At 40.1% G+C, this 11,484-nt stretch overlaps 1 protein-coding gene and 1 long non-coding RNA gene across 4 annotated transcripts; both read right to left on the bottom strand.

Moving 5' to 3' along the window:
* Window positions 1-2,411: 2,411 nt before the first annotated feature.
* On the bottom strand, window positions 2,412-3,255 carry LOC149194361 (uncharacterized). 2 transcript variants are annotated; one of them, XM_089407529.1, is made up of 3 exons: window positions 3,109-3,255; window positions 2,888-2,986; window positions 2,412-2,813 (listed from the first exon to the last, which is right to left on the bottom strand). In XM_089407529.1, the coding sequence occupies exons 1-3, from the start codon at window positions 3,202-3,204 to the stop codon at window positions 2,649-2,651; spliced, it is 360 nt and encodes a 119-aa protein (XP_089263655.1). In that variant the 5' UTR covers window positions 3,205-3,255; the 3' UTR covers window positions 2,412-2,648. The 2 variants fall into 2 exon arrangements, with proteins under 2 accessions (XP_089263655.1, XP_089263656.1); XM_089407530.1 differs by having other exon boundaries at window positions 2,888-2,956; window positions 3,109-3,253.
* Window positions 3,256-10,114: 6,859 nt separating this feature from the next.
* Window positions 10,115-11,045, bottom strand: LOC149194360 (uncharacterized). 2 transcript variants are annotated; one of them, XR_016255073.1, is made up of 3 exons: window positions 10,915-11,040; window positions 10,693-10,791; window positions 10,115-10,618 (listed from the first exon to the last, which is right to left on the bottom strand). It is a non-coding gene; the product is annotated as an uncharacterized LOC149194360 (long non-coding RNA). The 2 variants fall into 2 exon arrangements; XR_016255074.1 differs by having other exon boundaries at window positions 10,117-10,618; window positions 10,693-10,761; window positions 10,915-11,045.
* Between the last annotated feature and the right edge of the window lie 439 nt (window positions 11,046-11,484).

Below are 11,484 nucleotides of genomic sequence, written 5' to 3'. Positions count from 1 at the left end.
AACAAATACCCCATAATTTGTCGTGAAAATGTCGTGTCCTCTCATCATATGCAAATATCTTATTTTGAGAGACGAGTACCTCCTTTCTGATTTCGGAACAATTTGATGCATTCTTGCTATGCTTTGCAAATCATTGTCCTGTCATAATGCTACTAATATTGATGTTGTGGGAATCACGAGCTCTCTTAATAAACGGAAACGATGATATCCTATGATTTTGTAATGTGAGATTCACAGGAAAAGGTTTGGAAAAATATTTTGTTGTCTTCAACTTTCATTAAAATCTCTCCTTTCCACGTTCATTTGCTCGGACGGTTAATGTTTGGGATGTTAATGTTTCATTTGCTCGGACGGTTAATGTTTGGGATGTTAATGTTTGTAATTTGTAAGGAGAGATTTAGTGAGACTTGAAGACCACAAAATATTTTTCCAGACCTTTTCCCATGGATCTCACATTACAAAATTACAGGATATCATCATTTATTTTTGTAAGAGAGCTCGTGATTCCCACAACATCAATATTAGCAGTTTTGTGAAAGGAGAATGTCTCGCAAAGCTCAGCAAGAATATTTCAAATTGTTTCGAGATCAGAAAGGAGGTAGTCAGGTCTCAAAATAAAGGATTTGCATATGATGAGAGGCACAACATTTTCACGGTAAATAATCAGTGTGTTCGTTGAGTATGGTTTAATAGATTCTACATTGATAATGGATTCTACACTAATTTTGGTTTTGAAAATAACAATAACCAATATGCTCTGATTCAAAAGAAGACGATGTTACAAGTATCTCAACATTTCAGCAGTGAAGAATCTCAAAACTCGAACTATGAAGTTTATTAAAGCTCCTGAGTTGGGAAGGCCAGTGAATGATATTCGTACCTGCTATTAATAAATTGATTATTTTTGACAATCTCCATCAGGTGATAAGAATTATTTGAAAAACGTTTTCATTCAATGTTAGGATGTGTGTTTTATTTTAAGAATATCATCTCTCAGAATTGTAACGCCCCTTGTGAAAAGTAACATTAGTAATTGTGAAAGTAATTTTGAGTAAAAGACTTTATTTGAAAATTAAAGTTATAATCCTGTTATGAATTTATGTTAATAAAAGATAACTGTGTGGTTATTATTTGTACTAAGTTGTGACTAATTATGGGTAGTAACTGAGGAATCAGTTACATTGGAACCCTAACTACCTTGAGGTAGTTGAGACCCGAGAGGAAAGGGGAAGAATGCCAAGTCTGGTTAGGATCAGATGGCATAAGGAAAAAGGAAGAAAACTCTCATGCTATGTCTGGTTAGGATCACATGGCATAAGGAAAAGAATTTCCTGAGTACGCTACGTCTGGTTAGGATCAGATAGCGTTTACTGGCAAGACCAGATCAGATAGCGTTTACTGGCAAGACCAGTATAATTGCGGTCGAGTAGGACCTGCAAGTGCTTGGGGGTGGAAGGTCAGAGAAGGAACTCTTCCTACGGTTGGGTGGTTTGACAAGCACTCAAGTAGGTTTGCAGAATATCAGGTATGGCCTACTGTGAGACTATTGATTTACTAAAATTATTTCTTATACTGTACTGTGCTGAACTAATACACTGTTCTGTGAATAGAAATGGAGAACAGTAGAGGTTAGTTGACTGTTAACATTAACTGAATACAAAAGAGATTCAATCAGTATTTGTTAAACTAGAAACCGAAACGCATGGGTATCGAAAGAAGGAACATATATCAACTTTTATTGAGAAATGACCATACACTATAAACCTGAATAAACGAGTCTGTATTATCAGAATGATATTAGCAAAAAGTATACTGTAGACCTCTATATAGTTTACAGGACAAATAAGCGAAATATGCGTTTGACACAGCAAGATTCGAAGAGAAGTAAGTTATGCTTTCTTGATATAAAAACCCTTAACATGCATTCACGGCATAACATTGAGTCATAAGGCGGACTGGTAAAGTGCCGCAATAGAAATGAGTGTATATATATATATGTATTACAATGTTGTTCACATAAATAAAGAAAAACATATGTGCAGACTAAACCCTGGACCCGGATAGCCGTGACCAGAGAATGATAAGAACCTTATATATATTATGAAATCGAACTCTGCAAGTTCGCATGCACAGAATACATAACCAGAACAACGTATGGACCATTCAACATTTAAGCAGTATATATATATGACCAGAATAGTATATTAACTGTGGTGTATGCATTCTTCATACCAACTACAAATAAACCCTTAGCTACACGGTTGAATGGAAATGGAAACGAGCCGCAAGGCATCATAACCAAACCGAAATATGGTATCATATTCAAACCAAACCGTATCATGTAACAGAAGTATTATATCAATAATACAACAATGTAATGTAAAGAGTCTCATGACAATAGAGCAATATCATAACAAAAATATATATAGCTATATATTAACATTCTGGTGGAAAGCTCAAAATATAAAACTAGGAACAGAGAATAAACCGTCTGAGGGGACTGTGAACAAGAGAATGGGAACAAAACCAACTTAAAAGGGTTGACCTCATTATACAAGATAATAACAGAGAAATCCATAACAGAGTCAAACATTAAGTTTTCTTCATAAATACTTGTCTGTAGACAAAATGAGCCGGATGGCTTAAGCTTAAATTAAACATGATATAATAGTCCCTGAACTAATCCATCGAAGCTCAAAGTGATGTGCTTCGCAGCAATGGAGTTCCGCCTGAGCCGGGCTAGACGCCGTTTCATTGCCAGAGAATCCTAGCATATGTGGAATCTGAATCGAAACAGTCAAAGTCTGACAACCCTGTCCAAGGGAGGTCGGATTCAGACTCCGGTTCGAATGTTAAAGATGTAAATAACCTACAGTAATGGGCATACCTCGTTAGGGTCAGCCGACAGTATGCTGGAGGTTATCCTTGCCTTCAAGATGTGATGGTAGCCTCTTACCTGAACCAGAGATCCATTAGATAAGGAAACCTGAGAACGAAAATGCCATATGAAACAGTGTTTCATAAAAACCAAAACCGAAAGCAATAACTGCAAATTGTAACAGTCAAGGGAATGAATAAATAGAATTACAGGGAGACATGGCGTATTACCGTTAAACAGCGTCGAAGCATTGCAAACTCTAATGGAGCGCGTACCTGGGTCGTTCCATAACCCTTGCAGTAGCTGTAGATTGCATAAAAACTCATTCAGGAACTCAGAGCTTCAGCAGACCCATCGATGAACCAAACGAACAATAGAACTCGAAAGAAAGGGGATGGGATTATAAACTCTTCATACCATTGACCGATTCGTGGTATGATCTCCTCCGTTGATCCGCCATATGCAATGATCACCGTTCGATAGCCGGTGGAAATGGGCGCGAAACCAAACATCACCGAGAAGCCAAGATGTATCACCTCGAGCTCCGGGAGCACATGGCCAAGTGCCATCACAGCCGTCCACCTTGCCAAATGGATGACGCAGGTTTGCACAGTTGGTACCGAATGCAGAGGCCGGACAAATGTATTGAATGCAGGTAAGTTTCTAATATGGAAAAATCCGATGGTAGCTGTTGCCAATTAATGTAATTGAATTCGGAGCAGTGCATGTAGGCCGAGGGCGTCGTGATGGCGGAAATGGCTAAGGTGTTATCTAATTAACACTAGGCCCATATGTATAATCATATAACCCGTCAATCAACTATAGACATAGTGATGCGTGCATCTATATATATGTGACATATGCATGTTATCCACTTTAATTTATGCCGCCACCTTTTTATATTTAGAAATTGGAAATCCACTGGTTGTGTAAATAGTTTATAGTTTAATAACAGTTAATGTAATTTATATGTTTTACATTAACTCATGTATTTACCATATCTGAATGTTTAGATAAAAGGCTGCCATGTAACGATAAAAAAAAAAAATTCTGGGAGTGCGTGACAAATTGGTATCAAAGCCCAAGGTTTACAACTCTGTGACCTTTGGGAATTTTTTTTTAAGATTACAGCAACTTGAATATAAACAGTATGATGGTAACAGTTCAGCAATATACCAAGATAAATTAAATCTGTTTAATAAGTTGTTCTGAAGCAGGTAGTAGCGGAATGAGAAGAGCAAACAGTGCTCCTTATGGGAATCCGAAACCTCCGGATAACATGGAACAACCTCAAAGGAATTCTGAGTTTTGGGTACAGCTGGGAGCAGCGGGTCGCACTACTGACTCAACGCTTTTGAGGACATTGCAGGAGCTAAAAGATGAAATGGCTCAGCTGCGTGCAGATAACGCAAGATTGAATGTTGAACAAGAAAGGATCCTGAAAAGCTTATCTGATAAACAACATCAACAGCAGTCACATCCGAGGCCGGAACAAGCACAAATAACAGATGAACAGAGCTATCATACTGAGCAGGAGGAAGCCGAGGACGGAGGAGAGACGCGAGGAGAGAAGTCCGTTAACGCCTCCGAATATCAGACTCCAAAAAGACCCCGGATGGAATTCCACAGAGAATTTAGGAAGATTAAACCACCTCATTTTGACGGAGAATCTGAAGAAGCTGCAGAGGCATGGCTGATTAATATGAATAAGTATTTTCAGGTATATGAATACGATCATCATCTTAAGGCAAGGTTGGCTATATTCCAGTTGCAAGATAAAGCCACGCTATGGTGGGAAGAGGTCAAGATGGTGCGGGGAATAAGCGAACAGAATGTGACGTGGGAAAAGTTTCAAGGATATTTTAAAGAGAAGTACCTGACAGAACGCTTTTATGATGAAAAAGCGCGAGAATTCCATGATCTGCGGCTTGGGCAGCAGACTATTGATGAATTTGTAACTAAATTCACATCCCTGCTTCGCTACGTTTCCTATATTCGTGAAGGGAAGGCTAAAGTACAAAGATTTGTTAGTAGCCTACCTCTGACAATGCGAGAAAGGATAGAGTTCGATAATCCAAAGACCATGGATGAAGCAATACGGAAAGCTAGACTGTGTTATCAGCAGAATAAATCAAAAGGAGAAAATTCCGGAAAACGTTGGACAGATAAGCGAGGCAGTAAAATGCCTATGGGTGGTAAGGGAGCACGCAGCAGTTTTCAGAAAGGATTTTCGAAAGGAGCCAGCACTAAAAATCCAGCAAAAACTCAGAGCAGATTCAAACCTCCTGCAGAATCCAGATACAGTGAACAACAAGTCAGACTGGACAATGAAGGCTCAGCTCGGCCACCTGTTCAATGTTGGGGTTGTGGCGGACCCCATTATATCAGATACTGCCCTCATTGGAAGGACAGCGATCAACTATCCCAGATCTACGAAGCTTCAAAGTAGGAGATGTGGCTCGATCCATGCCCAGAATAAATGCAGCACTAGAGGATCGGAAAGCTGATTACTAGCCAACAATGATAGAATTCGAAGGTAAGATCTTTGATCGAGTTGTTTCTATTTTAGTAGATCCAGGAGCTACTTTAAGCTATATAAGTCCTAAAGTGGTAGAAAGCTGTGGTTTACAAACCACTAAATTTAGAAGCCCATGGTTAGTACAGCTGGCCACTAGGACCAAAAGACGAGTACTAACCAAAGTCAGCAGTTGCCCATTAAGGTTAGCTGGCCAAACAATGACAACTGAGTTAAATGTACTCCCTCTTGGTTCCTATGACGTGTTGATAGGAATGGACTGGTTGGAACGACGTTGGTCTGTAATTAATTGTAAAACAAAAACAGTCTCCTACAGAGATGAGCTGGGTGTGGGAAAGGAGATTCAAGGCATCCAGAAACCAATGCAGATTCGGCCGACCACAGCCTCTCAGCTAGTTAAGTGTATCCGGAATAAGTGCCAGATTTATGCAGTACAAGTGGGGTTTGCAGATTCTGTGGATAAGGTTGCAACTGTTAAAGATATACCAGTAGTGCAAGAATTTGCAGATGTATTTCCTGAAGAGATTCCAGGGTTGCCACCCAGAAGGGATTTGGACTTCACCATTGAGTTGATACCCGGAGCAGCCCCAGTGTCCCGAGCACCCTATCGGATGAGTGTGCCAGAGTTAACTGAGTTAAAAATGCAGCTGCAAGAGCTGCTAGAAAAGAAGTACATCCGCCCCAGCGTCTCTCCTTGGGGAGCTCCTGTGCTATTTGTGAGGAAGAAGGATGGGACTCTACGAATGTGCATAGACTATAGACAGCTGAATAAACTAACAGTAAAAAATAAATATCCACTACCCCGCATTGACGAGCTGTTTGATCAGGTGAAGGGGGCGACCATCTTCTCAAAGATCGATTTGAGATCAGGATACCACCAAATTAGAATAAAAGATGAAGATATAGCCAAGACCTCTTTTCGTACTCGTTATGGACATTACGAGTTTGTGGTACTGCCATTTGGGTTAACTAATACGCCTGCAACATTCATGTGTTTAATGAATAGTGTATTTCATCAATACTTAGACAAATTTGTATTGATCTTTATTGATGATATACTTATCTACTCCCGGAATAGGAAAGAGCATGAGGAACATCTAAGGATAGTGTTGCAGACCTTACGGGAGCATCAGTTATATGGGAAATTCAGCAAATGTGACTTCTATAAAGAACAGATTCAATATTTGGGTCACATTATTACAAAGGAAGGTATAGCTGTAGACCTCGAAAAGATTAAAACTATAATGGATTGGCCTACACCCAAGGATGTAGCAAATATTCGGTCCTTCATGGGGTTGGCTGGATATTACGGGCGGTTTGTAGAAGGCTTTTCTAGAGTTGCTTTCCCCATTACCTCCTTGCAAAAGAAAGGAAAAGCGTTTAAGTGGACAGCAGATTGTCAGCGGAGCTTCGAACAGCTCAAGCATTTACTCACCACAACACCTGTGCTGTGTGTGGCAGATCCTGAAAAGGAATATGTAGTCTGTACAGATGCTAGTAAGGAGGGCGTGGGTGGAGTGCTGATGCAGGAAGGCAAAGTGATTGCCTATGAATCCAGAAATTTGAAAGAACATGAGCAGAAATATTCTGCCTATGATCTGGAATTAACCGCTGTGATCCATGCCTTCAAGATGTGGCGCCATTATTTAGTAGGGAGAAAGTTTCTGCTAATGACGGATCACCACAGTTTGACTAGTTACTTTAGTCAACCCACTTTAAACGCAAGACAAGCAAGATGGGTGGACTTTTTGGGAAATTTAGATTTCGAAATTAAGCACTTAAAGGGAAAGGAGAACAGAGTAGCCGATGCACTAAGTCGAAAAGTGCATTGCATTTATGAGATTGGTATCAGTCAAGGATGGTCCACTCTTGACCAAGAGATTGAGGAAGCTGCAGCGCAAGATCAGATTTATTTGCAAAAGAAGCATTTGGTGCAAAATTCAGATGCCCGTTCTATACAGCAAGGTTATACCTTGAATACAGCCGGCATGTTGTGTTTTCAGAAAAAGATTTACATACCCAATCAGAGCAGTATTAAGGAAAAGATTCTGGATGAAAATCATAGAAGTCCTTATGCAGGGCATCCTGGTTACCAGAAATTAATCACCTCACTGAGAAAGGAGTATTACTGGCCAGGCATGAAGAAAGATGTTGTAGAATACCTGGTGCGTTGTTTGGAGTGTCAGCAGGTGAAAGCTGAACATCAGCATCCTACGAGACTGCTGCAGCCAATACCCATACCGAAATGGAAATGGGAGACCATAACTATGGATTTTATTACTGGTATGCCGAAATCCAAAAAGAATAATGATTCAATAATGGTAGTAGTGGATAAACTCAGCAAGTCAGCTCACTTTATACCAGTTCAATCCACTTATCGTGCAGCCCAAATCGCAAACATATTTATGCAAAATATATTTAAACTTCATGGACTGCCGAAAGTAATAATATCTGATCGTGATGTTAAATTTACCTCAGCTTTCTGGAGGACCTTGTTTGAAGGCCTAGGAACACAATTGAGCTTCAGCACCGCTTACCTTCCGCAAACTGACAGACAGACTGAGCGAGTGAATCAAGTATTGGAAGACATGCTGCAGTCTTATGTGATGTAGCAACCTACGCGATGGGAGGAGTATCTACATCTAGTGGAATTCGCTTATAACAATGGCTATCATTCATCCTTGAAGATGAGCCCATTCGAAGTACTCTATGGCCAGAAATGTCGCACACCCTCCAGTTGGGGTGGACTGGAGGATAAATTTTTGCTGGGTCCTGAGATGTTGGAAGAGATGGAGGTCATGGTGAAGAAAGTGCGAGCCAATCTAAAGATGGCACAAGACAGGCAGAAGAATTTTGCAGATCGAAAGAGAACATTTAAAGAATATCAAGTGGGTGAACATGTGTACATCAGAATTCGAGCTAGGAAAAGCACCCTTCAATGGAATGCTTGTGCCAAATTGGCACCGCGTTTTTGTGGACCATTTCAAATTCTGGCACGAGTAGGGCCGGTAGCTTATTAGCTCGCCCTACCTAGCCATATTCGGGTCCATAATGTCTTCCATGTATCAGTCTTAAAATGATATGTGTATGACCCTAGGCATATAATAAGTTGGCAGGACATTCAAGTAAGGGAAGACTGTTAATTAGTGTAAATTGAATTAGAATACTATTAAGCAGCTGACCTGATTGTTATGTATTTCAGGTGGAACCGGAAGGAGAATTTCTGGTAGAGCCAGTGAGCATATTAGATCGGAGAAGGGTCGAGCTGCGGAAAAAGGTCATCAGCCAGGTTAGAGTGCGCTGGCAGCACTTTGGGCCTGAAGAGGCCACCTGGGAAGATGAACAACTGATGAGGGATACTTATCCCAGATTGTTTTTAGATGACCAGCAACATCGGGACGATGTAGACTTTCAAGAGGGGGAGATGTAACGCCCCTTGTGAAAAGTAACATTAGTAATTGTGAAAGTAATTTTGAGTAAAAGACTTTATTTGAAAATTAAAGTTATAATCCTGTTATGAATTTATGTTAATAAAAGATAACTGTGTGGTTATTATTTGTACTGAGTTGTGACTAATTATGGGTAGTAACTGAGGAATCAATTACATTGGAACCCTAACTACCTTGAGGTAGTTGAGACCCCAGAGGAAAGGGGAAGAATGCCAAGTCTGGTTAGGATCAGATGGCATAAGGAAAAAGGAAGAAAACTCTCATGCTATGTCTGGTTAGGATCAGATGGCATAAGGAAAAGAATTTCCTGAGTACGCTACGTCTGGTTAGGATCAGATAGCGTTTACTGGCAAGATCAGTATAATTTCGGTCGAGTAGGACTTGCAAGTGCTTGGGGGTGGAAGGTCAGAGAAGGAACTCTTCCTACGGTTGGGTGGTTTGACAAGCACTCAAGTAGGTTTGCAGAATATCAGGTATGGCCTACTGTGAGACTATTGATTTACTGAAATTACTTCTTATACTGTACTGTGCTGAACTAATACACTGTTCTGTGAATAGAAATGGAGAACAGTAGAGGTTAGTTGACTGTTAACATTAACTGAATACAAAAGAGATTCAATCAGTATTTGTTAAACTAGAAACCGAAACGCATGGGTATCGAAAGAAGGAACAGATATCAACTTTTATTGAGAAATGACCATACACTATAAACCTGAATAGACGAGTCTGTATTATCAGAATGATATTAGCAAAAAGTATACTGTAGACCTCTATATAGTTTACAGGACAAATAAGCGAAATATGCGTTTGACACAGCAAGATTCGAAGAGAAGTAAGTTATGCTTTCTTGATATAAAAACCCTTAACATGCATTCACGGCATAACATTGAGTCATAAGGCGGACTCGTAAAGTGCCGCAATAGCAATGAGTGTATATATATATATATGTATTATAATGTTGTTCACATAAATAAAGAAAAACATATGTGCAGACTAAACCCTGGACCCGGATAGCCGCGACCAAAGAATGATAAGAACCTTATATATATTATGAAATCGAACTCTGCAAGTTCGCATGCACAGAATACATAACCAGAACAACGTATGGACCATTCAACATTTAAGCAATATATATATACGACGAGAATAGTATATTAACTGTGGTGTATGCATTCTTCAGACCAACTACAAATAAACCCTTAGCTACACGGTTGAATGGAAATGGAAACGAGCCGCAAGGCATCATAACCAAACCGAAATATGGTATCATATTCAAACCGAACCGTATCATGTAACAGAAGTATTATATCAATAATACAACAATGTAATATAAAGAGTCTCATGACAATAGAGCAATATCATAACAAAAATATATATAGCTGTATATTAACATTCTGGTGGAAAGCCCAAAATATAAAACCAGGAACAGAGAATAAACCGTCCAAGGGGACTGTGAATGGGAACAAAACCAACTTAAAAGGGTTGACCTCATTATACAAGATAATAACAGAGAAATCCATAACAGAGTCAAACATTAAGTTTGCTTCATAAATACTTGTCTGTAGACAAAACGAGCCGGATGGCTTAAGCTTAAATTAAACATGATATAATAGTCCCTGAACTAACCCATCGAAGCTCAAAGTGATGTGCTTCGCGGCAATGGAGTTCCGCCTGAGCCGGGCTAGACGCCGTTTCATTGCCAGAGAATCCTAGCATATGTGGAATCTGAATCGAAACAGTCAAAGTCTGACAACCCTGTCCAAGGGAGGTCAGATTCAGACTCCGGTTCGAATGTTAAAGATGTAAATAACCTACAGTAATGGGCATACCTGGTTAGGGTCAGCCGACAGTATGCTGGAGGTTATCCTTGCCTTCAAGATGTGATGGTAGCCTCTTACCTGAACCAGAGATCCATTAGATAAGGAAACCTGAGAACGAAAATGCCATATGAAACAGTTGTTTCATAAAAAACAAAACCGAAAGCAATAACTGCAAATTGTGACAGTCAATGGAATGAATAAATAGAATTACAGGGAGACATGGCGTATTACCATTAAACAACGTCGAAGCATTGCAAACTCTAATGGAGCGCGTACCTGGGTCGTTCCATAACCCTTGCAGTAGTTGTAGATTGCATGAAACCCATTCAGGAACTCAGAGCTTCAGCAGACCCATCGATGAACCAAATGAACAAACAGAACCCGAAAGAAAGGGGATGGGATTATAAACTCTTCATACCATTGACCGATTCGTGGTATGATCTCCTCCGTTGATCCGCCATATGCAATGATCACCGTTCGATAGCCAGTGGAAATGGGCGCGAAACCAAACATCACCGAGAAGCCAAGATGTATCACCTCGAGCTCCGGGAGCACATGGCCAAGTGCCATCACAGCCGTCCACCTTGCCAAATGGACGACGCAGGTTTGCACAGTTGGTACCGAATGCAGAGGCCGGACAAATGTATTGAATGCAGGTAAGTTTCTGATATGGAAAAATCCGATGGTAGCTGTTGCCAATTAATGTAATTGAATTCGGAGCAGTGCATGTAGGCCGAGGGCGTCGTGATGGCGGAAATGGCTAAGGTGTTATCTAATTAACACTAGGCCCATATGTATAAT

This window comes from Pinus tabuliformis, chromosome 2_2 (assembly GCF_031772625.1).
Source record: "Pinus tabuliformis cultivar Carrire ecotype Pingquan chromosome 2_2, CPIR1, whole genome shotgun sequence".
NCBI lineage: Eukaryota > Viridiplantae > Streptophyta > Pinopsida > Pinales > Pinaceae > Pinus > Pinus tabuliformis.
Note: the sequence above shows the minus strand (reverse complement) of the source record. Positions and strands in the feature narration are given on the sequence as shown.

Excerpts from the sequence above, each read along its gene's own strand:
- LOC149194361 (XM_089407529.1), bottom strand. The coding sequence starts at position 3,204 with ATGAGTTTTTATGCAATCTACAGCTACTGCAAGGGTTATGGAACGACC. Across the intron at positions 2,987-3,108 it reads TGCTTCGACGCTGTTTAACG|GTTTCCTTATCTAATGGATC; the intron begins GTAATACGCCAT and ends TTTCGTTCTCAG. Across the intron at positions 2,814-2,887 it reads TGTCGGCTGACCCTAACGAG|GGTTGTCAGACTTTGACTGT; the intron begins GTATGCCCATTA and ends TCCCTTGGACAG.